Source organism: Mirounga leonina, unplaced genomic scaffold (genome assembly GCF_011800145.1).
Source record: "Mirounga leonina isolate KUSES-001 unplaced genomic scaffold, KU_Mleo_1.0 Mir_176, whole genome shotgun sequence".
In the NCBI taxonomy this organism is placed as follows: domain Eukaryota; kingdom Metazoa; phylum Chordata; class Mammalia; order Carnivora; family Phocidae; genus Mirounga; species Mirounga leonina.
The window spans coordinates 52750714-52777304 of record NW_023270454.1 but is presented as its reverse complement, the minus strand read 5'-3'; the positions used below and the strand labels follow the sequence as shown (position 1 = coordinate 52777304).

Sequence of the window (26591 nt, the reverse complement as noted above, 5' to 3'; positions counted from 1 at the left end):
TGATAATATCTTCCCTTTTTCTTTTAGTTTATTTTTGTTTGACCAACTTCAAATTTGATAAATGCGTTTTAATATTTCTGCTTTTAATAGATTCGGTAGTTGTGTGTCTCAAGTGTCTTGCTATTTGTACCTGTGAGTTCATTTTCCTTTAGGAGTGGAAAAGCCCAGGCACCAATAAACCATTAGTAATGACTGCCTCCATTAAATAAATCCTTAGCGAAATGGGCTTCCCCCTTTACCTTCCAAGGAGAATCAGCATTAGGACAGACAATTCCTACAGTAGTTTACAATCTGCCAACCCCGGGAGTTTGGAGATGGTGTGGGGAAGTGGCTGACCAAATTTATTCCCCATCTTTCTGTGTCAGCTTTTTATAAGCACAGGGCTTTTGTGCTGTTCTAATTTTATTCTTGAAGACACCTGTGCCAGAATTCTGAGGCGTCACTGGTGTGGGGCAGGCACTTTTTGCCCCAAGACAGTTGTTTTTTTTTTTTTTTTTTAAGATTTTATTTATTTATTTGACAGAGAGAGACACAGCGAGAGAGGGAACACAAGCAGGGGGAGTGGGAGAGGGAGAAGCAGGCTTCCTGCGAGCAGGGATCCCGATGCGGAGCTCGATGCGGAGCTCGATCCCAGGACCTTGGGATCATGACCCGAGCCAAAGGCAGACGCTTAACGACTGAGCCACCCAGGCGCCCCACCCCAAGACAGTTCTATGGGAGAGGCTGAAGCAACCTTCCCATAGGTCCCTCCTATTTTTTGCTCTCACAAACCTCCCCTTGCTGAGTCAAAAAGACCCCCTCACACATAACAGTTCAAACTTCTCTCTGATGCCACAAGATTTTCTTACATTATATTTCCAGGTCTTTGCTTCGTTTCTTACTTTTATTGTTCAAGTCATATAAAACTTGAAATGATACTTTTTTCCATGACGCACAAATTTATAATAGAAGCAAGCAATGTAAAGTGAAAAATGTTCATAGTTCAAATACAAATACTTTATTGTCAAGTTTCTATGAAATGAAAGAAGAGTTCTATTATTGGAAATGTTCCATATTCTATATACATTTCTTTGCGGTCTTTTAAATGTGTTTCATGAAATGAAAGGAAAACACAAATACATATCAATCTTGATTTTTTATTTTATTTATTTTATTTATTTTATTTTTTTATTTTTTTGGTGTGTGAGAGTAAGCTTTATTTCTACTCCCAAACTCTTACAACTTTGCATAAAGTCCTACCTCAGAGATGGCAGAAACTGTAATAAACGATCCACTCCCCTACACAACACAGCAAATTTTAATGTCCCACCCCCCTTTGGGGGAAGGGAGGTTACACTACACACGTTTGGAGACGCCGCAAAGGTTATCTGGCACTTTGGTACAGAAAGGATTTGGTCCGATTTCTTACTGGCTTAGGATACTAAAAGGCACATAAAGTTGGTTGCTCAACCCCTCTGGGCTGGGGTGGGGCAGAAGGTAGACAGGGAGGTGGTCTGGGACAGAAGGGCAGACCATGGGTGTGGGCTCAAGTTCTGGACGACAGAGGTAGTTGATCCTGGGTGGCTGCTGGGGTGGCTGAGGGCAGCCTGAGAGCTCAGGGTGGGTAGATGCTTCTCTGGTGGCCTTCGTCTGCCCAGTCTACCAGCTCACTGCTCTGAAACCATAGCTGGATCTCCCTCTGGGCCCCCTCCACGGAGTCGCCGGCATGGATGATGTTCCTGCTGATGTGGACGCTGAAGTCCCCCCTGATGGTGCCAGGGGCAGCCTCAGCTGAGTTGGTGTGTCCTACCATGGCCCTTGAGGAGCAGACCACGTTGGGGCCTTCCCAGACCATGGCCACCACGGGGCCGGAGGTCATGTAGCTGATGAGGGCTGGGTAGAAGGGCTTCCTCTGCAGGTCATGGTAGTGCTCAGCAAGGACTCTCTCTGGCGCCTGCAGCATCTTCATCCCCACCAGCTTGAAGCCCCTCCTCTCAAAGCGCGGGATCACATCCCCAACAAGCCGCCGCTGCACCCCATCTGGCTTCACTGCAACCAGGGTCCGCTCCCGGGTCCAGGAGGACCCTCCCGAGCTCGGGCGTGCGAGCAGGCTCGGGCCCGGGGCCCGCGGGCCGCTCAGCAGCCCCCGCAGCGCCGCGCGCCCCAAGAGGCCGCCCTTGACCCTCGGCCCGCGGGCCGCTGGCTGAGCGCAGAAAGAGCGCGGGCGACTGAGCCCCGAGGGAGAAAGGGCGGATCAATCTTGATTTTTTAAATAGTGGCTATAACTGAGTTATCATTTGGAAATGCTCTATTTTGCAAGGCAAGGAAATACAGCAAGAATCTTTAACATTTATTTAGACCTAGTTGAAAGGTGGCATGAAAATAAAGCCTTTCATCTCTTCTTGAATGATTTCTTATTCAAACTCAGCTGGGGTTCTGAGAGCAGAATGTTCTGCTTTCTTGGATCTCCAGTCAAGGGAACCTTTAATTCACTCTGTTTCATAATAAATCTAGGAAAGCCAGTTATGACAAAATACGTGACAGTGCATAGTTTTCATTTCTGCCATATTGTATATTCTCCATTCATTGATTTATTTCAGGCAAAAATGTATAAAACAATAGGTAGATGGTATGTTCTCTGATTGATTTTACATGTAGTTAAGCTATTCTAAGCAATTTTAGGTTGAAATTTTTCTTTATTATTTGTGAGGATCCCAAGTGAGCTTGGTTATTGTAATATGGAGCTAAGAGCTTAGGTTTTGTCTATTAATTATTTTGTAAGATATGAGTTTAGCCGAAACATTTGTGTGTTTTTTTGTGTGTTTATGTTTTAAACATGCACAGCATGTGGTTCTCTGAAAAACTGATAAAAATACTTGTGATTTTTCACTTGGGAAAATAATACTTGAAAATTAAATTTTAATTTGAAGAGAAACTCCACGTCTTAGAACATGGCAGAGAGAGAAATCAGTAACATGATCCCCTGGAAATAAGTTGGGGAATAAATTCCAGTTGATGTGTGAGATGATACTACGGACTTTGGGAAGAATTGATTCTGGCTCTCTGTAGACTCACAGTCACTGTGTATCAGGATACCGCATTCTAGAGCTCCTCGTTCATTGGAAGTACTGACGTGACTCCTTGATTATTTACAACAGCGCAGGATGTTTTTTGTATATGAACTCTGGCAGAGGCAAAAAAGGACGGGAATGAAAACGGTTTCCAACACAGGTGCTTCAACTACCATTGTACTTTCATATTTTGAGTTTTACTACCTGCCCTTAACTCGGATCCCATTTTTCACATAATGTAATAACAACACTGCTGTTACATAGTGATTGGTATTATAAAGTGTGCTGTGAGATAAATGCTGTTATTATGAAAATCCTATTAGCAAGTCCCTATGTGCTGCACATGCGGGGCAGATTTATTAGCATACACTCTGTAGTCACTTTCCTGAAAACAGTTTTACCAGCTATGAAATACTATGCAATAATGCCATTAATAAATGTATCTAATTGCAGTGCATAAAAGTGAAATGTTGAATAGCTTGAAATGACTTCTGTGAATAGTGAGATTATTTCAAGTAGATGCACTGAGCAAAGGATACACTGCGTTCCCCCTTTTTTATACTGCCACATGACAAGTAACAGATCATTAAAGTGCATAGTCAGACAGTTAGGCTAATGAGAAAATGTAGGTTCTTTTACAAAAAACCGTCAGTAGATGGCAATGTGACTGTTTTATAAAGCATTTTTATTCCATCTGGAACTAAAAACTTGAGATCATTCACATTTGCTACCTAAATTACTGTAATTTTCCCCCAAAAAAGGGCTCCAAGAGCCATTTTAAACTATTCTTTAAATAATTGATAGTTACAAATGAAAAGTCAAGCCTAGAATTTCCAAAATGATCAAAGTTGTTTTAATTTTCCATTGGTCATGGTTGAATAAAAATAATGTTACAAACTATACCATCAATAACCAGGAATTATGGAGCCTCATTTCAAACTAAAGTATTTTTAGCAAATCCATATTATTCTCTCACTTAGGCACTGTGACCAGCTATGGCCCACAGGTGGACTATTTATAAGACTCAGGAATAATGTCACATTGAAAATTTTTATTTTGGTTTGTTTTCATCTTCTCTTTTATCCTTTCAACTCTCTTCTGATCCAAATAAATCACCTCTGTTGTTTTTAGTGATGTTTTATATAAGTACTCACATAATAACATATAACATTAAGTACTCCTAAAAAGTCAAAGCTTGCTAGGGAGTCTGCATATACTTCAAGAGGCCATGGCTTCCGAATTAATCTCAAGTTATAAAAACCAAAAAAGAATAATATATTCTGCAGAGAAATTCTGGAACTTGAGTTTTGGCTAACATGGAAATTCTAAGAAAAGGAAAAATACGTTGAGATTCTTGAACAATTCTACCAGAAGAAACAAAGATATTACTCAACTCCACAGAATGATTTAATCATATTGGGCTTTAAACTTGTGATTCCATTTAGGGTGTGTGAGGGTAAAGGAAGACATAGTACCAGGAATGGAATTCTATGAATGGGCAATGTGGTACAATGGGGAAGCACTAATCAGTTAAATCATATGACTACCTGTCATAGTTTAACTTGTGGGAGAGTCAATTAAATAATCTGGGTTGCTGTTTTATTGATAAAATTAATGAAAGTAACTTGTCAATATCTAATATTTCTTCAGCTCTGATTAGTGATTGAAAGTCTCCTTAACTTTTGCCCTATTTTGAATATCAAAATAGCAGTACCCAAATGGGATAAATCCATCCCCTAGGGATCCTATTCAGTCCAGGATCCTTGAGACCCTATTTAGAGTCCACCCCAAATGAACTTAGAACTAATTAGTTCACATCTCAAAAACTGGGATTTTTAAGGGCTGGCTTCTTTCTTTCCATAGCTCCTTAGAAGTCTTCCTGAATGTGGCAATTGAAAGTCCACAAAGAATCCTTGGATCTGTATTCAGATATATAATCTGAAGAATAATTTTGCCAATGTTTGAAAGTAGGGATGGCATTACTTGTAGAAATATATAATTTAATATTAACATACATTGAAGAATTAAGGGAGATAGTAAACTTGCTTTGATTTTTTACTTTATAATTTGAAAAAATCAGTAGTTCTCTCTTATGATTTATTTTGACAACCTTAGTAGCAAGGACAAATATAAATTAAAAACAAGAGGCTTAATTCTCACTGTTGAAAATGGGGGAAGGGACCATCTTCTCATTCTTTTTATCAGAACATTTACCTTAGAAAACTTGTAATTGTGATACTTTCTCATCTCCTTGATATGTATATAATTTTTTTTTGAAGACCTTTGGTCAGTTGGCCTAAGGTCAGTTTTATGACCAAAGAGTCTTTCTCAAGAACCTGCTAGCCATCTCTTTGAAATGCTAACATCAAGGGAGATGGCACCACTATCTCTCATTTCTGTGGGAGGGAAGGAGCCTAAATTCATGGTGGTCACCTTGTTCCAAGATGCCAAATTACCTCTGGTCATAAAGGTGAGAAGTTTATTTTTCTTCTAGATAAAGCTAATTAGCTAACACAGATGGTCACCCCAATTAGCGAGTAAAATTAGGTTGAATTATGTGTGACAAATGGTGTTGTCAAGTCTTTTTACTTGAGGACTAGTTATTGTTTATCTTGAACAATGTTCATGTAATGGGTTGTATCTGCTTGGCTATATAAAAGACGACGATTTCTTTTTCTCTTTGCAGTCTCTTAACTGATTGCCTGAGAGGCTCAGTACATTTTGGTGTAATGTTTATTCAGTCATAAAAGTTGTTGTCATTGTTGTTGTTTTTCTCTACAACCTTGGTGGAGAGGATTTCTAAGTTGGGAGATTTTGTTTTTAATTATATTTCCCCAACAGTATTTAACCAGAATTCAGATCTGATTTTCTGGCTTGGATTTTTCTTCCTCCCAATTCAACTCAACCTCACACATTGCTCTGGGCAAGAATCAGATTTTTATACTAGTTACCAATTCCTACTGATAAAGTTGCAATTTATCTTCATGATCATTCATTCTTCATTGAAGATAATTGTGCGTCTTATAGCATGCCACTTTCAAATAAAGCAATCAAGAAATACATAAAGAAGAAAGCTATCAAAGAAAGGTAATAGGTCTTAAAATAAGGAAGCAGACACTTTAGATGAGTTTCTATTTTTAAAAACTCTGTGGGCTTGTATATGAAATGTTTTAGTCAATAAAGACAGCTGTTTGACAACATTTGTGGCTAAAACAGTGTTAAAAAGAAGTAAAAGATGAATAAAATGCTTTTCAGAATTTTTCATCTCATTTGTGAAGGAAATTATATTTATCATTAAACAAGATTTATGTGTACTCCTTTTAAAATAGAATCTTCTTTTCAAGGAAAACATGAGAAGGCAGAGACTTTTGGATTTCCTTTGGAAGTAAATATGTTAAAATAATTGAGATCTATATGTATTATAAAACATCTTTCTTTAATCAAATGTTTTATTAGGTATTTCTCCATCTGCCATCATCACATATACAAGTGAGTGAGAATACTTGTTCTGTGAGGTGATACTTTGATAATTATCTTAAATCAAATGTCTGGATGGAAGGTTATATATCATTAATTTTGCAAGACTTTGTTAAAGACCAGTTAAAATACAAAAGTATAACTTTCCTTTATAAATGTCAATATTTCTACCTTTTAAAAACATAGTTTTTTTACTATACTAAATAGGAAAATAACTGTAAACCCGCCATAATCCATTTCTAAGTTTTATCATTCTTGCTATGTATGCTATAAGATTATATACAGAGACATAAAATACAGCCCATTGACCCACCTTCACTTGTATAACAGACTTTGGAAATCAATCTTAAAGCATAGATTTGATTCCTCAAGAAGAGGAAGGTGAAAGAGTAGCATATGTAATCTGAGTATTCTTAATATCTGAACTCTATGGTATCCAGAGCTTCTAAATGATTAGGTGTTGAAGGTTAGATTGGACGTCATTCAAAAGACAATTTTCCTTGGACTGGCAATAATATCATAGGCTGGCCTAAGACCTCAAAGTCATAAGTTGTTATCAATCTGTCTTCAGAAGAGATGTTATTTTATAAAAATCTCTGAGGTTAAAGGAAGAGACTAAACTTGCATTAAACATCTTTTGCTTCTCTTGTTTGAGGACTGATATACAATCAATTTTCTATACTTATTTCTTCTGGAAAATTCCATGATGAATCGATTGTGAAACTTATTACTTTTAGGAGATTGACATTTAAACACTGATTTACACCAAGTATATTTTCTGCATGCAATCAAGCTTTATTGATGTCTTTAGTGTTCTAAGTATTGTACCAGGTATATTTGAGTGCTAAATAAGACTGTTGAAAGTAAAAGCTTTTTCATTTCTCAATATACTTACCCTGATTTACTTACTCAGATTTTCAGATGTAGCTTTGATATAATGCTGAAGAAAAATAATCTGAAGGCTAAATGGAATCATATTCCTGCAAGAGTTGGAAGGATCCTAAGAAACTTTTAGTTGTTTTTTTCCTTTAGTCAGAACTACATTATCTCAGATATGTGAGAATAATTCCAAGAATACTTTCAAAAGTAACAATCTGTTTTAATCTGTAGCAACTCTGAGTCTAAGGAAATTGTTCACATAACCAAATCTGTTACTTAAAAAAATGTTTTTCACTTATTCTCTCTTAGATGGAGTAGAAGCTTGACTGAAAGCTTCTTTGATAAAGTCTGCTGTTAAGACAGTTAACAAACTCTTCAACTTGTGATTTTTTTTATTTGAATAAGTAAGTTCTTTTATTTTCTATGATTTTAGTCATTGGAAGGTAAATACGCTGGATTTATTTTTCAGTATCTTGACTTTGAAATATCTATCTTGACTTTGAAATAATATCTTGATTTCTAATCATATTTGAGTAGCTTATTACATTTCTAGGGAATTTGTTTAAATTTTTAATATTTTCTCTTTTTCCTGACTTAAAGAGTCTTTTTCTAAAGGGAATAAAATGAATAAAATTAATACTGCCTCACTAATTTTTTTTGGAAAGCAAAGTACTCCAGTGTTTACATGTTTATTTTAAAATTCTCTAAAGTAAGATATTCTTTGGGACCACAATATTTTTCATTTGATAAAAGTTAGATCTATGTATTTAGTAATGAGTGCTTTTAAATGCATAATTATTATGACTTCAGATACCTAGCAATTATTCTTACATTGATGAATACCCTAAATGACGGTATGATCATTCTTTTTCTGCAACATCTTCAACTAGATTTTATGCTCTGATCTTATGGAGAACAACTTGGTTTTATATGTCATCAACATGCTACAAATGACACAATGATTGGTTACTTAGGATTAACTAACTTACATTCATAGCAGCCATAGCAAATAAAAAGGAAATTGGATTGATCAAACTAAAAAATTTTTAGTATTTTTATGTGCTGTGAACTCTAAGGAACCATTGTGAGGATTACTTAGAGCCAATGGGGTTGGCTCCTGAGTTTGCTGTAATTTTCCCAGTGTTCCACTGGGAAGGGTTTCAAGCAGTTTTAAAAAATTATTTATTTTTTATGGATCTAAAATAACAGTAGGTGGTAGCAATAATGCCCAAAGCTTAGGAGCAATTAAACATAATTTTAACCTTTTCCAAGATTGGGTAGGAAAGGTCCTCATGTGCAAATATTTGTCTTAGGATAAAATAGCTGATTAATAGTATACAAGGTAATAGCAGGTGCATGGCAAACAAGGAAGTATTAGGATGAAATACTTTAAGTAATAGAGGAAAATGTGGGCCATCTTGGAAACTGTTTACTACTTTTGTGTCTGAAATGGGCATAGATTTTTAAAATATATGCATGAGTATAAACATCATAACATTATTAATATTCATATATGAATCAGATATGCATTTCACACTTAATATTTGCATTATGATTTCATTACTATTGTTCCAATTTACAGTATTCATTTTAAAGGTCACTGTATGTGTATTAGATATGTTTATAGCTTCCAAGCTGCATTTTCTAGCACACATCTATATAGGCAAATAGAAGACATTTTACCTTACTCGTACCCAACTGTAAAATATTTTCACTGTAAAATTAGAAGAAAATTAGCTAAGATTTCCCAGAACCAATATCTTTAATGACAAGATTTCATTACATGTATCATGAGTCTACAACACTACAGAATTCCAAATCCATTATCCACAATGCTGAAATCCAAAAGTAGGAATATCACAAACATTTTTTGAAACTAATTTTTAATAGAAACTTTCCCAAACTGATATTGCTATTTATAGTGTTTATCTCTCTTAGAGTGGATAGTCGTACATTTTACTGCATATATATTAAGACTTGATTACTGTGTAGAGTGCTGACCCTGCTGTGAGAATTACACAATACACAATATATGCATCAAATTAACCTCGCAAAACTTGACAAATTCTAAATTATGAAGCACACCTAACCCCAATGGTTTTAAATAAAGAATTGGGACTTGTATTATTTAAGCCAAAGTGAGATTTTTAAACTATTCTATCTGAAGTTACATATTTCAAATTATTTGTTCACCATCCATTTGTTATTGAAGGTCACACAGAAAAACAAAATATTAAAGATGGAAGGTATTTAGAAATCATGCACTTCAATCATGCACTTTCTCTTTTAGCAAGAGAAACTGATGGTCAAGGAAGTAAATTACTTTGTTTAAAATCATGCAGCTAGTAAGTGAATGATGGGAGAACTGATTCCAACTCTCTGTAAATAACAACAAAGATAAATAAATGAAAAGTGGGGGAAAAACTTGCTATGCAGCAGCAGAAGAAAAATGTGATGAGATCTTGCAGTTTAATGGGGGATATAGTCCTGGAGCAATTGGATACCCATATGGAAAAATGGGCTTTGACCTCCACCTCACATCATACACAAAAATCAATGCAAGATGTATCAGCGTCCTAAATGAAAAAAGTAAATCAATAAAGCTTTAAGAGGAAAACGTAGGAGATTGTCTTTCTTACCTTGCTGTAGACACAGATTCCTGAAGTCAGGTACAATAAGAACTAACCACAAAAGGAAAACAAAGGATAACTTGAACCTCAAAGACAAATTTCTTTTTATCAAATGACACAATGAAGAGAGGGAATTGCAAAATGCACAATAGAAAGAAAGAGATATCCACAAATTTCTGATAAGTATATGAGGACTATATAAAGAACCACCACAAATCAATTAAGTAAGCTACCCTGTTAAAACACACACACACACACAGGCACAGTGGAATTCACTTCACATAAGAGGGTATCCAACAAACAAACAAACAAACAAACAAACAAAAACCAGTAAGCAAATCAAGAGGGGACCAATAATATTAATCACCAGGATGCAAATTAATCCACAATAAGATAGCACTACACTCTGAAAACGAAAAAAGACAGATAATACCAAGTTTTGCCAAGCTTGTGGAGAAACTGGAACATTCCCTCACTCTAGAATAGCTACAATCACTTTGGAACACTGGCAATATTTGCTAACCCTAAATATAAATGGATTAATCTTACAGATGTTTATAGCAAGTGAGAACTCCCCTCTCCCCCCCAAAAAGGAACTTACTGTCTGATTTCAGCTTTATGAAGTTCAAGACTGGATAAAATTAACTGTGATAAAATTTAGAATAGTAGGTGTTCTGGAGGACATGTAGACTGGGAAGGGACCAGAGGGAACCATATAAGGGTAATGGAAATAGTCCATATCTTGGTCTGGGTGGTGATACAGTGGGTAGGTACGTGTACATATTCTTCCTTGAGCTGCACACTTAAAATCAGTCACTTAAAACATTATGTTTATGATGTACCTAAATCAAAAGATGAAGAAGATTCAGGGGAACCTAACTGGGTAAGTTCATTTCAATTTGAAGTGCTGGAAGGCAATTCACAGAGGAAATAGTACTTGAACTAAGCATTTATTCAACAAATGATTATTATGTTTTCTCTATTTGCTAGCCATTTATTAGTTACTAAGAATACCTAGAAAGTAATTCAGTTACCCTCAAACTGCTTAGCCTGGTGACCATGAATGGTGAATAGAATGATTTTATGTTAGAGGGAAGATGATTTCAAGCTGGATGGTTGTAGCAGCAAAGTGTGGAAATGCATGGATTATTCAAGAAATGAAAGTAGCTCATTTGAAGGAGGATAGGTTTCACTGAATAATATAATAATCCCAAGTCCAAGTTTCTCTACCTTGTATAGAAATATTTTCATTGTCTTTCTGTCTTTTGCTTTCTGTTTATCTTTTTTCCCTTTCTTTGTCTTTTTCTCTCTTCCCCACTTCTTACTTTTTTTTTTTTTTTAAAGATTTTATTTATTTGACAGAGAGAGAGACAGCGAGAGAGGGAACACAAGCAGGGGGAGTGGGAGAGGGAGAAGCAGGCTTCCCGCGGAGCAGGGAGCCCGATGCGGGGCTCGATCCCAGGACCCTGGGATCATGACCTGAGCCGAAGGCAGACGCTTAACGACTGAGCCACCCAGGCGCCCCCCCCCACTTCTTACTTTCATTCTTTTACTCCCTTTTTTCTTTTTTTCAATAAACTTGCATGGATCCCCAACTCACATGATTTATATATCCTATTGGGTTCATTTTATTAGTATTATGATCATATATCACCTATGTAGATGTACCTATATGTAGCTCTATCACCAGAAAGAGAGATTTAACAGGATCTTTAATTCCCAAATAACCAACTAACCACAGACTGGTGCATTGGGTTTCAAAGAGTGAAATGCAAAAGGGTATTCTGAACAACTATTTCAAATTAAATCAATTCTTTTTACCCTGAACTCCAGTGTAAAACTCATATATATTGAATCTGTCTGGGATGGATAGTATGTGAGCTATGAGATTCTTTTTAACACTCTAGCCTGATTTACATGGCTCTTTCCCCCAAGTCCACACACTAATTCTCGTTTCAGGGGAAAAAGATGTGTTTTCCGCTGAGGTCTAGAACAAAGTTGGTGCATTCATTCAACCCCTGGCCTCCCCAGAGCAGGAAAAGATTTAGAACCACAAAACAGCACAGCCTAGAGGTTGTGATCATAACTTCTAAGATGGAGAGATTTGGAATCTAAGGCAATTCTGCTACCTGTCTGACCTTGACCAAGATGTTGAATACCTGATCTTTAAATTTCTCCTCTTGTAGATAATAAATAATACCTAATGCTTACTAAATGGCAATCATTGTTTAAAGCATCCTTATAGATATTGACTCATTTAATGCACAAAGCAACGGAATGAAAAGGACATTATTATTGTCCTCATTTTACACACTAGGAAACTAAAGAGATGGCAGCTTAAGTAACTTGCCTGAAATCATATTAACTTGTGACTTAAAGGTTGTTTTTGAAACAATGCCAACCCAGGGCCTTCTCACCTCAATCAAGATTGACTTTGTGGTCGTAGTCAATCAAATATTTTCTGTTTCTCTTTTCCTTGCTCTTCATTCTTTATCTTACATAAAAGATTCCTGCCTCTAGCCATTTTGCAATTGTCCATATGGAGACTTTCTGCTGCATAGAGTGTTACATGGAACTTGTTTGTATCACCTAAATTGTCTTCTTTCACCATTTTTTTCTTTTTTTAAATATTTTTTATTTAAATTCAGTTAATTAACGTATAATGTATTATTGGTTTCAGAGGTAGAGGTCAGTGATTCATCAGTCTTATGTAATACCCAGTGATCATTACATCACATGCCTTTCTTAATGTCCATCACCCAGTTACCCCATCCTCCCACCCTCTCCCCTCCTGCAACCCTCAGTTTGTTTCCTATGATTAAGAGTCTCTTACGGTTTGTCTCCCTCTCTGGTTTCATCTTGTTTCATTTTTTCCTCTCCTCCCCTATGATCCTCTGCCTTGTTTCTTAAATTCACATATCAGTAAGATCACATGATAATTGTCTTTCTCTCATTGACGTATTTTGCTTAGCATAATACCCTCTAGTTGCATCCACGTCATTGTAAATGGCAAGATTTCATTTTTTGATGGCTGCGTAATATTCCATTATATATATAATCATCCTTTAATCATTTATTTTAATACCAGTAATCAAGTTAAATAAAAGGAAATGAATTTAGTTAAACATGAATCTGCTCTATATTATGGGAGTTACCTAGAACATATAAATGATTTCACTAAGTATTATATTTGTTTTGCTAAATTTGAGAGGAAGCAATTCTAAGCCTATTAGAATAAAATATTTTTTTTCTTAAGTCTAGAAACTAACAGTGCCAATCAAAATAAAGTAAGGTGGGAGAGAAAATCAGAAGTATCTGTGGGGGAAAATAAATTTCTTGGTAGATTATTCAATTTATTTGGAATAGGGTCAGGCAAAATAGCTACCTGTAAATATGAATTTTAATTTTGAGGTTTCAGATTCATTCAAAACCACAGGAATTTGCAAGTAACAGAGAGAGGGAAAATACATATTTCTCTTGATAGTTAAATCATTATGAAACAAACTTAAGAAAAATACATTATTAGACTCCCCAAACCAACTTAAGAAGTTTAATTCATTATACTTCTTCAGCTATCCAATAAGTTGTTATAAATCTAGTATGAAATCAAGGAAAAATAATAACATCTTCCTTTGTAATCTTTTTTTAAAGATTTATTTATTTATTTGAGAGAGAGAGCGTGTGAGCGTGAGAGAGGAGGTGGCGGGGAAGGGTAGAGGCAGAGGGAGAGAGAGAATCTCAAGCAGACTACCTGTTGAGCACAGAGCCTGAGGTGGGGCTCAATCTCATGACCCTCAGATCATGACGTGAGCCAAAATCAAGAGTTGGATGCTTAACCAACTGAGCCACCCAGGCACCACCATTAGTAATGTTACTGTATCTATCTAGGCAACTAGACCAGAAATATGGAAGCATTTTCCATTTCTCAAATCATGAAGTATCTTGCAAAATGCATACTTTGAAACAGGTTCTCACTGAATGACTATTAAATGAACAAATAAATAAGTAGAAGGCCACTCAAATTTATAACTGAAACTAAAGATAGAAAAGTAGAGTCTGTCATTTTTTTAAATTGCCCTAAGAGTTTAGGACTAAATAGATCCACAAGAAAATACTGTCTTCCTCACTCAAGTAATTTAATCAGGCAGTGTATATAAGCAAATAGATACAATGTCTATAGTACATTCTAGTCCCTTTCCTTCTCCTTTCCTTTTAAAAATGCCTCACTCAGCCAAGCACCGTGACACCAAGATGAATTTAATGACATTTTTGTGATGTATTTGCAATAAAAATACCTTTTTTTTTGATGAAGAAATACTATGCAAGAGTAACTTTGGGGAGAAGACACGGACATTCAAAACAAGCCAAAATGAATATGGTGTAAGGTAGTCAGGTATTGCTAACCTGCATACGGTAAGAAAGTACTTTTCTGTTTTGTATTTCTTTCTACTTCGTGCTAGTACTAAACTTATTAAATTATATAATTATTCAGATAACTCTTTGGAAAACAGTATCTTAGATATCTAAACAAAATTCGTTCTGCTACAATCAACTCTAATTTTTTTTGTTTAATTAGAAGGTACTTGTGACACATCTAATCCAAAGCTCTCATTAAATACCAGCAGTGAAAGCCTAATGCCAATCATACAGAAACTATGTGGATATGACAAATTCTTTATAATTATTATAAAAATATATTAAAAGTGCAATTTCACGGCCAAGAACTTTAAATAAGATGAACCAATTTATACTTATGTAAACAAATATCTAGAACTGCATTAAAAATTAAATATCACCAAAATCATTCTTGTTAATAAAGTTACTTCCCTTGCACATGAACTAATTATATATTCTTTTTATTTACTAAATGCTTATTATTGTTCATAGACATAAATTACTTAATTCCTGTCATTTTATTTATTTATTTTTTATTTTATTTTATTATTTTTTTAAAGATTTTATTTATTTATTTGAGAGAGAGAATGAGATAGAGAGAGAGCATGAGAGGGGGGAGGGTCAGCGAGAGAAGCAGACTCCCTGCTGAGCAGGGAGCCCAACGTGGGACTAGATCCCGGGACTCCAGGATCATGACTTGAGCCGAAGGCAGCCGCCCAACCAACTGAGCCACCCAGGCACCCAATTCCTGTCATTTTAAACTCTTAATTAAATGTTAGGATATTTTCTTCTTTTAAAATTTAATATAAAGTGATAAAAATTAAGATATATCCAAAGAAAAAGATGAGTCGCTATAATATTAAAATTTTAGCGGCACCTCGGTGGCTCAGCCGGTTAAGCATCTGACTCTTGATCTCAGCTCAGGTCTTGATCTCAGGGTTGTGAGTTCGAGTCCTGCATTGGACTCCACACTGGACATGGACCCTACTTAAAAAAATAATAATAAAGTAATGAATTTTCTTGGATCTCATATGAAAAATATCATGGAATGAAAGAATTTATATCAAAACAGCATCACCTTCCCCATCATTTATTTCATCAGTTACATTTGTGGCCCAGTTATCCAATCTTGAGTCACTTTCTTAATTTACTTATGTGATTTAAGGGATTAAAATTTTTTCTAGTGGCTATTTTGATACCTGTCATTTCATGAGTTGTGAGGTAATCTATTTGCATGAAAATAAAGTTGATGAGTCAATGGTATGAATCATTATATTAAAGCCCTAATTATAAACCACTAACTTACATTCTTTTAAAAATTTTTTCAGAATCCCTAATATAGTTCAGATTTAAAAGAAAAGATTTTCTATAGGTGGAGCTCTTTTGTACCCAGAGTTGTCAGCTATAGGCCTGATGATCTTGACTTTCTATTCTATATAGTACCACATTATTTTTTTAAGTAGAAAAACAAATGAAAGCTATTATTCTTAATGATTTAGATAGGCTCAGTTTGGAAGCTATTCCTTAAGATTCAATTAGACGCTTTGACAGTTATTTTACCTCTCAGATTCTAAAGCTATACTAAAATACATGCTTTCCCTCCCAGTTTTGCTCCTCCCCTCCTTATTTGGCTTGCGAAGCATAGAGACAGTGGAGTAAAATTTTGATAAATAGAGATCAGCATTAAATTCTGGTTCATTTCCCAAAAAAGGCATATGTGGGTTTTGGTTTGAGATTTAGGATTATTTTAAACAGTGAATAACATCAAACATTGAACTGTGATTTGGATCTATCCACATCAGTGCCAACTCATACTTACAAAACACTTCAAAGTATATATTCTGTTTTTAAGAAACTTCATTTGTTGTAGTCTAGTAATATGGAAATGCCACAACATTTTCTAAGATCAGAGAATCATTCATAGCATCACTTTTTCAAAATCATTACCTAAAGTGATCATCTATCTAATCTATCATGTTCGAATAAGTCAAAAAACATGAAATAAAAATCAAGCCTAACAAAAAAATGTATTGTGTCTCCTATAGAAATATGAGTGACTATGGAATCAGCACTGTGTAATTCATGTTGCTATTTATTTTCTCGAAATATTGACCTCTGTAGCCAAACTCCTACTTCAATGAAGAAACAGAAATTTCACATAGTTTCCATTTCTCCAGGACACAGCTCCTTGCTGCCATTTGTTTTCCCTGTATTGTATATGCTAAAACTAAGGCTTCTGTGATGATTTTTTCTCTGGCATATATATTGGTTTCCTCATCTTTCACAAAATTAGTACCAAAGATTGGTGAAAATTGGTGCCAACTGCTTGTCAAGAAGTATTGTGAATTGCTTTATTGAACTCTATCATTCACCTTTTATTTATTTGCAAGTGGTAGGGATTGATTTTGAAGTATATGCCAGTTAGCTTTACTTGATCAGTGGTGCAACCTAAAAGAGACCACTTACCTGAAAACATATATTATTGCTTTTAAGGGGTATTGTGTAAGAGAGTAGGGATGGAATTAATCAAATCACTAGTTATTAAAGTTATAACTGGGGAAAACCACAACAACAACAACCCAGATGCCACCCTTACCGTTGTGGATTATTACCAGGTTCTAACATGTTGTATCAGTCAAGCTCCTGGTAGGGAATGGACTACATTGTCAAATTGGGAATTTGAAGACAGTCTAGTAAAAGTATTCACAAAGAAGTAGCAAGGTATAGCAAAATTGAGGGGGATTGTATAGTGACATGGAGCACTATCATTACCCCTAAACCTGAAAAATAAGGGCAAGATGAAGTTATAGGAATCAGAAGAGATGGTACCTTGACAAGTTCTGTGATCTTCAATTAAGGCACATAGTTGGGCAGTGAACCTTCCATACAGAGCTGGGGGAATGGGTACCGTGATCTTCTTCCTCTCTCCAAACTCCTGCTGTTGATCCTCTTGGCTGGACCCAACTGGTAGCCAGACAGCTAGAAAGTTTGTTAATGTACCACCACTGGGCACAGGTGGGTTTGGAAAGTTGGGAAAGCAGAGGAGCATAGGAACAATAATGTCCAAAATATCTGCATACTATAATTTATGGTGGTGGAACAATTGGATGGCTAAATAATTTTGCACTGGTTAAAATTGTTTCTGTTTCTTTTTAACCAACTGCCACAGCCTCCAATGCAAAGATATATAGATACAGATACAGATGTAGATATAAAGATAAATTGACTTTATTATATTAATCCTTTGAACTTCCTGTCAGGTAGAAATCATGTAATGCTGCCCTCATTTTACAAATTATTAAAGAGCCTAGCAGCAGACATGGAGCCAGGAAGTGCTGGAACGTGCGTTGAAACTCACCTTCTATTTTGCAAGCCCAGTGTTATCTCCATTAATTTCTTTTTATTAAAAAATATTTGGGAGTGTTTATTTTCTTCCCCTAAAAAGTGATGATTAAACATTCTTGGCAACCTTAAGCATTTGCCCTCAGTCAATCAGTTGAGTAACCATTTTGGTTGAACGATTTGACACGTCATTTACTATTAATCAATTAAGCTGATGGTTTATAAACTCAGTTTGAAGTGTGTTAAACTAAAAGACAAAAGCAGTCTTGACTCCAAAAGAGTCTCCTTCATCTTCTTGTAAAATACTAAGGAGTTTATCTCTGAGATATAGTTTAATATAATCATTATATATAATTGGTTATATTCTATATCTTAATATAACCATTATATAATCAATATGGTTCATATAATCAATAATAATTATAAATGTAATTATATTACATGTTTGGGGAAAGTAATTTAATTGTATGTTTTGTTCAAGTTTTGTCTTCTTCTTCTTCTTCTTCTTTTTTAAAGATTCATTTATTTATCCTAGAGAGGAAGAGAAGGAGAGCACGAGTGGGAGAGGCAGAGGAAGAGGGAGAGTGAATCTGAAGCAGACTACGCTGAGTGCAAGTCCGATGCAGCCCTCAATTTCACAATCCTGAGATCATGACCCCGAGATCATGACCTGAGCCAAAACCAAGAGTCCTAGGTTTAACCAACTGATCCACCCATGCACCCCTCAAGCTTTGTCTTCTTAATACCTAAGTGATCTAGTATGACGTAAGGCAGAATCCTTCATTAGGTTTGTCCAAAATTTAATGGCAGAGAATTAGTTTATCATTTTAAGCTGTCCTTTGTTAAAGCTATTCATTTATAGTCATCATTAAGTGTTAGTGGTCTGACCATGCAGTTCCAAGCCACAATGACTCAGTGTGACATGGTGGGCAGACCACTGGTTTCTAGGTAAGAGCTGGATCTGGCCTCAGCTCTGGCACTAGCCAAGTTACTAGAGAGTGTTAGCTTTTCAATCCATAAAATGTGTTTCCTGAAAAATCTGGCATGGAGTTTTATCATCTAAAAATTATCTTCTACCTCAACTATTCTTCCATGTTAGAATTGTTTACTTGAGTAAAAACTACTGAACTCACGCAAACATGACAAGTGCTTCGTGCATGTTGTTTAAAAACAAGTAAAACAAATATTAGTCCTAATCCCTGCCATGAGAATTTGGGTCCAGTAGTAATTAGCTCTTTTGTTCTATCTTAATTAAAATGTACACTTTCGTTGGTAGCAGTAGTATAAAGAACTGCTAATTTAGATTTTTTTTCCCATTTCCTTCATTAACTTCAACATATTTACATGGAAAAAAAACTATACAGTGATAAAATAAAGACCAAATATTTTAATTTGGTTTGAGTAAATATATGCAACTCTATATATCTTAGTAATTTAAAATAAATGTATTATATTGGGTTTCACGTAATCAAAAAAGCAGAGTAGTGTTACAATTCATGCAAATACTAATTTCTATTGTGTTTTAGTAATGCATAGAAATAGCATTAATAATTTAAAAATATATTATATTGCTTATGAAACTACTTAAGCATTTTATATTGAACTGGATTTCTAGTGAAGCACTGACCAAGCAATCATCTTCTAAATACTTCTTTAAAAAAATAGCTTAGCAGCTAATACATTTAGTGTTAAAGACATTTTGCAAAAATATTTACTGATTTGTTAATATGTAAAATTCAGTTGCATGTAAACAGTAAGAGTACTGAATTTAGTTTGCAGGCTTATTTTTAACTATTTCTAGCTGGGTCACTCCTTAGAGAGTAATTGTCCCTGTAGATATTATGGAGATTGGGAAGCATTTGAAGTCAAAAAGGAAAAGCAGATGAAGCTTCATTTCTACTTCAGCCTATGGAACATCCTTACTGAGGAGGAATGGAGCTATCCTAGCTGTCCACACGTCATTTCTCATGTGGTTGGGAATTTCATCCTAAATCTTGAATTATGTTTTCAAGACCATGGCTAAGAAATGCAGACCCTAGATGTCCCAAATGCATGGCCTAAGTCTCTCCTACGTCTCTTCTCTATCTCCATTAAATTGCTGTTCTCATCCCTCCAGCACATGCTTCTTCAAGTCAGGCTTTCTCTCATGGTATTCCTTTTGGTTAGAGCACTTCCACCCCCTAAATCATCCTTAAAACGTAGTTAAATATGCTTTTACTTCTAAAGTTTTCCTGTAATATCTTGTCCCCATCTTCTACCTTCCATTTTCCGATTTACCCTCCAACTCAGGAAATAATTAGATAATTGTCACATTTGCTTAGAGTCATCCTTAAAGTAAATTTCATGAAGGCTTGGATTTTGTCTAATTTGGAAGCATTCAGAATGCTGCTTGATACTGATTGAATTTTTTTTTTTTTTTTTTAGTAGATACGTGCCTCTTTTCCTTGTGGCTATGTTCTGTTCTCTGTAGAGAGATTTTCTTTTACACACTGTAGAGTTATTAAGCTTGGGGGCTTTAGAGAAATACTAGGTGGTTTAAATCTCTAAGTTGACCAGAAATAAATTTTCCTGAGGGTGTTTAAGATTATGAAATATGTGAACTAGCTGTAAACCTGTATCATGCTTCAAGAAAAAAAAGAAAAGAAAAGAAAAAAGCACACTCACGATTGTTATGGGTCCAGAAACACCGCATATCACATTCTAGTTCTGAGGAGACAATTGTCTTGTTTCTAATTATCTTTTTGAAATTCACCAAACTGAAAACACATGCTTAATATGCTCACACAATACTTTGAATTTACAGATGGGATACTTGGTATTGCATTTATTCTTTTTTATTTCCCTCATAGATTTCACACCCTTGCAAAAAAAAAAAAAAAAAACAAAAAACAAAAACTAGGGACAAGTGCTAAGTCATTTGATTTATTTAACTCTGAATTTCTTTGCTTTAGGATTATAAATCAGACTCTTATTGTCACTTTAATGCAGAAAGGGTTCTTTTGTGTTCATAATATAGATCAAGATGTGATTTAAGTCGAATCTTGTCAAGGTAACTCCTCTTTAAACTATGAGAAGGGACTTGGCTGTAGCCCAAAACTAATGGGAGTCATATTTTATAATAAAAAGCAATATGTTAGTAATAGAGGCTTTGCTGCTTCTTGCAATCTCCACAAACACAACTTCTTGTCAGTTTTCACAGCTAATGCATTTTTTGTCAAGTCGTAAGCACTTTAAAAAAGCCTCTACTTAATATTGTGGAAGAGAGAAATTCTAATTTCCAAAGGAAGCAGTGAAAATAGAGATCTTAGCCTGGAGGAATAAGATATAAGATGCCTATCAAAGGAATCCCATTTTGAAAAGAGAGACCATCAGGAAGTAGAGTAGTGTGAATATAAAATTGAACAAACTTTCAAATTGAACATAAAGGGGTGTCATATTGCCAGTACTTTTCCTCTTCCTCACACTTTATAAAGGGATCCTTCAACTGATCACATATAAAAGATGACAAGAAGTAATTTATATTGTTCACATCTACTATGTAATGACTCCTGTGAGGAATGAAAGCTAATTTCACTCGTGTTTGCATACACTGTAGACCCTTGTCACACATTGCTTATAGCTCGTATAAGGCTACTAGTCTGTACTGTAGAGATAGACACTGATGTGAAACTAGAGCAAAAGTTTCAGAGATGCTAGTTACTTAAACTTTTAACTTCTCTGACTGCCAATGTGAGAAAGCCAAAGATATATTGCATAGAAAAAAAGACCATTGTGAGCAATTAAGTCAAGTGGGGAGAATTCATTTTAAAAATACTGATTACATTAAGTCATCTTCCTAGAGAAGCAAGCCAATTTTATTTATTAAGTTCATAAATTTTATGAAAAAGAAAAGCTAATTCAATTTACAACTTTATTCTTCTATTTTTACATGGTATATGAGATTTCCAAAGCTCTCATTTGCCTATTAAACCTTACAGGGTTTTCAAAGACTTCCAACATTTCAAGGACTTTCATGTAGCTTTTTAATATTTAGTTTTGAATTATGCAAATCCACTGTGTTCACATTGTTATAACTGTCTTCACGTTTTCCTCCTTCGTGGGGGTGTCAGTAGTCTTTGATGTCAGCGTGGCTTTCTTCAAGAAATATCATCAGTGGTTTGGTAGATGTAACCTTTTGCCTTTGCTCCTATGTGCTCTGGAATAAATTTATTATGTCACAGATGTCTTTCTTTTTATTTCTCCTTGAATCATGTGATAATAGTGTTCTTTATTTATATGACTGAATTCCAAACAGCAATTAAGCTGCTTTGGACATTGTAATAAAATCTATCACTTACCTCATTTCATTTTATACTTCACAGTTTGGTTTATTGAAATATTTTAAATCTATTTTCCAGATGAAAATCCTGAGTTTTACAAAATTTAAGTAAATTGTAAAATCAGGGTGTAAATATAGATCTTATAACTCTAGTGGGCTTCTCCCCCCCCACACACAAGTTCCCTCAAGTTATTTTGAAGACAAGTCACCAACTCTTCTTAGGATCATGCACTTAATATTTAGAATATTCCAAGTATTAATAAGGGTAGTAAAGATGAGTTTTAGAGAGAGAAATTTAATTCCTACACAAATGTACATGCGTGCCTTATTATTTTATAAGAACTATCATTCCCAAAAAAACATTTCAGTAGAACTTGAAACTTTCACTTTTTATCTTATCTTTCTTGAGTGGTAAGATAAACTCTTACTCTCTTACATATGACTCTAGAGAGAAATATAATAAGAAAAATAATTTTAGACAAAGAATCTTTTACTTATAATCTAGTAAGAGATGTAGTTTCTTTCTTTTTTTTTTTAAGAGATGTAGTTTCATTAAGTAATGATCTGTTACTGGGACACATAATATCACTTTCATAGTTCTAGATTATTCAGTGTCTTATTTAGGTCATTTCTACTGGAATTAATTTGCTTATATTCCCTAGTAATTTAACATTATTTGTTATCTTTTATAATTCTTTAGACTGTAAATTAACTGTTTTTGTTCTAGAAATCAATATCTATTTTTAAAATCTGAAATTTTTTTTAAGATTTATTTATTTATTTTAGAGAGGGAAAGCAAGGGGGAGGAGTAGAGGGGGAGGGAGAGGAAAAAAATCTCAAGCAGATTCCCGCTGAGTGTGGAGCCTGATGTGGGGCTCAATCTTAGGACCCTGAGATCATGACCTGAGCTGAAGTCAAGACTTGGACAATTAACCTACTGAGCCGCCCTGGCACCCCAACACCTATTAATAAAAATCATTACTTTTTCAGAAAAAAAGTTTGTTCTTTCTGAACTAGGTATATGCTAAAAATGGGGAATTTTGTGTATCACTCCATTTAGGTCATTTATTAAAGTGAAGGAATATCCTTTCCGACCTTCAATTCTGTATCTTGATTTAACCTGTCTTAATATGTATTTGTTGTCCATTAATATTCTCTTCAAGTAATCTCCTCCATTCCCAAGGGATTCAACTACCAGAGATAGGCTGAGAAGGTTTGAACCCATCTCCAATCCAGAACCTGCACTGAGCTACACATTATATGTCCAATGTCTCATTAGATCTTTCTTTTGGGGTGTCTTAAAGACAAATTAAATGAGTAAACTCATGACCTTTCCCTACACTCTTGACCAAAACCCTCCTCCAGTGTTTTCAATCTCATTCAATGCCAATACCATATACCCAGGTGCTGAAGCCAATAACTTTCGAATCATCCTTGACTCCCCTCTCTTCCTCACTCCTCCTTCAGTCTATCACCAAATTTTATTGATCCAAACACTTCTCCCTTCTCTCACCTTCTCTTTACCCTTGCCATTGCTATAGACCAGAGAACCACTGCCTTTTAATGCCTAGACTAGTGATAGAGCCTCTTGACCATTTTTCCTAATTCTTATTGCCATTTACAAAAAGTTCTAAATGCTCAATATGGATAGCAAGTCTACATAAAACATCATCTCTACCCACCTCTGGAAGTTCATTTCTTATTCTTTTTCAATACCCATGTCAGTCTATACTTCAGACAAATGGGACATACTCAGTTGGTTCTACACACACTTTATCTTTTCACATGCAGACTTTAGAACAGAAAATCGCTTCTTTCTGGAGCTCCTCTTTTTCACCACTACATATACATAAGTTTATGTCATCCTTTACGTGTTAACTAAGACTCCACTTCCTTTACTAATTTTCCTAGAGCAGATTGGGTACCTCAGTAAACGATATCTCTGAATCTCCTTTCATGACAGTCATCAAAATTGTAATTATGTGTTTATTGCCTGTCTTTCACCTTAGAATTTAAATTCCGTAAGGGCATAGACCATTTTATTTCCTCTGCTGAATTCTTTGTATCTATCATAGGACCCTGACAAAGAATGAATGCAATAAGCATATGAGTATCTATTGAATAAATGAATATCATTTTGGTTCTTGATTATTTGTCCACAAGACTATCCATTTCTGGAAGCATCATACCATCTACTCTGTGGATGAATATATATTTACACATTGACATCCAAGTCCTAGTTTGTGATATAAGATCCAGTCAAGGTTAAAAACTGTCCTTTACCTTGGGGGCAATTAGTAACCTTCCTTTGATCCTGCCATTCAGTCAGTGTTAAATATAACTTTCAAGAATTGGGACTTTCCTCAAAAAAGTAAATTTTACTTACTTACTAGTTTAATTTAGCCTTTAAAAATCAATTGCCAAATATTATTAAAATTCATGAAAATGAATTAGACATGATATGTAAATCTAAACCCCAGAGATTTCAGAAACCAAATCACAAATTTTAAATCTCATTAATTAAAGTCACACCTAAATAGCCCACACTGATTCCTCTTATTAAAAAAAAAAAAGATTTTATTTATCTATTTGAGAGAGAGAGAAAGAGAGAGAGCATGAGAGGGAGAGGGGCAGAGAGGGGCAGAGGGAGAGGAAGAGGGAGCAGCAGATTCCCCGCTGAACAGGGAGCCTGACTGAATGGGGGCTTGATCCCAGGACCCTGGAAACTTGACCTGAGCCAAAGGCAAACACTTAATCTTAATCGACTGAGCTGCCCAGGCACCCCTCCTCTTATTTTTTTATGACAGTAGATCTATACAAGACTCTTATATCCAAAACAAGTCAGAAATGGTTACATTTGAAAATTTGATTTGCACTGTATGGGGATGTTGGTCTTGTGTGGGTTCAATAAGAATGTACCTTTTCATATTATGAAACTATGATTTGGTATTTTCTGTGATTTTGTCAAATATACCCTGCATTCTAATCTCCATTCTGTCACAAAGCTACATTCCACTACTAATTGTAAATCATCTTGAGATCTTTGGTTACCACATAATGTTCAGAAAGGAAAGTGCCATTTGACCATCATAGACTGTGGAGTATGTGCATTGGACTTGAGCTCCAAAGGGCTCTCACTCTGACAGTCAGAGTTGGCCAAGTAGAGAACTGTGGTAGAAATGTAGGCTGTTACTGGAAAATAAAAAAGAGGAATACAAAAGAAAAAAAAAAAAACAAAATAAAACTGCTCTGACTCTTACAAAGCAATGGAAGAGGAAGGATTCTTCACCAGATTAAGTCTTAAACAATGCTAATTTAAAAGAGTGACAGTGTCTAGGGAACTCTCAATTTGAAAGTACTGGTGGATTTTCTGGAGATGATGAACTTTTTAAATCATCAGATTTTCAAATTAGAAATGCATCACCATGGCAAGGCTTACTAATTTTCCTCAGTATCCATTTTCACACTACCCTCCTTGCACACTTGTTTTCGTAGCATCCATGGGAGTCCAGCTGGAGACAACATTTCTCAGCTCTTTGGTCTGTTTCCACCTAAGTTCTCACTAAATGGAAAATAAACAGTAGTCATACAGCAAGTTCCATGCCTGTTCCTTAACAGAACACTGCTTCCTTTCTATTTCTTCTCTCCCTCCTTTCTTGGGATTGATCGACTGAGCCAGCTACAGACATGTAGATCAGGACAGGAGGGTGGCTGAGTAAAAAGTCACAAGAAACCTGGGAACACATCTTCTATGGAGAACATGGCTCATCTAAACTGGAACTGAAATATGAGGAGAGATACAATTTGAAGAAAAACCTGTATTTTTATAACTCTTTTGTAATAATTTTTTGATTTCCTAAATAATAAAGTTAAAATATTAATGTATAGGATATGTATGTATGCATACCTGTATGCATGTGCATATGTACATTTTAAAATCTGCTGACATATCGCTTAAATAAGGTGTTTTGTGTTAAATTAAGGGCAGAAGAAATCCTTGCATTTGTAAAAATGTGATGTGATACAAGGGAGTATCAAGGAAAGTAGACTTGATTTTTTTTTTCAAACTGATTAGTTATTTATCTCCTTTTTTTTTTGAGTATATTTAGTCTGATGGGGTTTTTTTTTGTTTTTTTTTAATTTTTTTATTCTTATGTTAATCCCCATACATTACATCATTAGTTTTAGATGTAGTGTTCCATGATTCATTGTTTGTGCATAACACCCAGTGCTCCATGCAGAATGTGCCCTCCTCAATACCCATCACCAGGCTAACCCATCCTCCCACTCCCCTCCCCTCTAGAACCCTCAGTGTGTTTTTCAGAGTCCATCGTCTCTCATGGTTCATCTACCCCTTCAATTTCCCCCCCTTCATTCTTCCCCTCCTGCTACCTTCTTCTTCTTCTTTTTTTTTTTCTTAACATATATTGCATTATTTGTTTCAGAGGTACAGATCTGAGATTCAACAGTCTTGCACAATTCACAGCACTTACCAGAGCA

The 26591-nt window shown here is 35.2% G+C and overlaps 1 protein-coding gene across 1 annotated transcript; it reads right to left on the bottom strand.

The window, feature by feature from the left end:
* Positions 1 to 1358: 1358 nt before the first annotated feature.
* Positions 1359 to 2221, bottom strand: LOC118022560 (nucleoside diphosphate kinase, mitochondrial-like; the record flags this gene model as incomplete). Its single annotated transcript, XM_035023265.1, has 1 exon — positions 1359 to 2221. A coding segment is annotated over one exon (627 nt), but the record flags the coding sequence as incomplete, so codon positions are not given.
* Positions 2222 to 26591: the final 24370 nt, after the last annotated feature.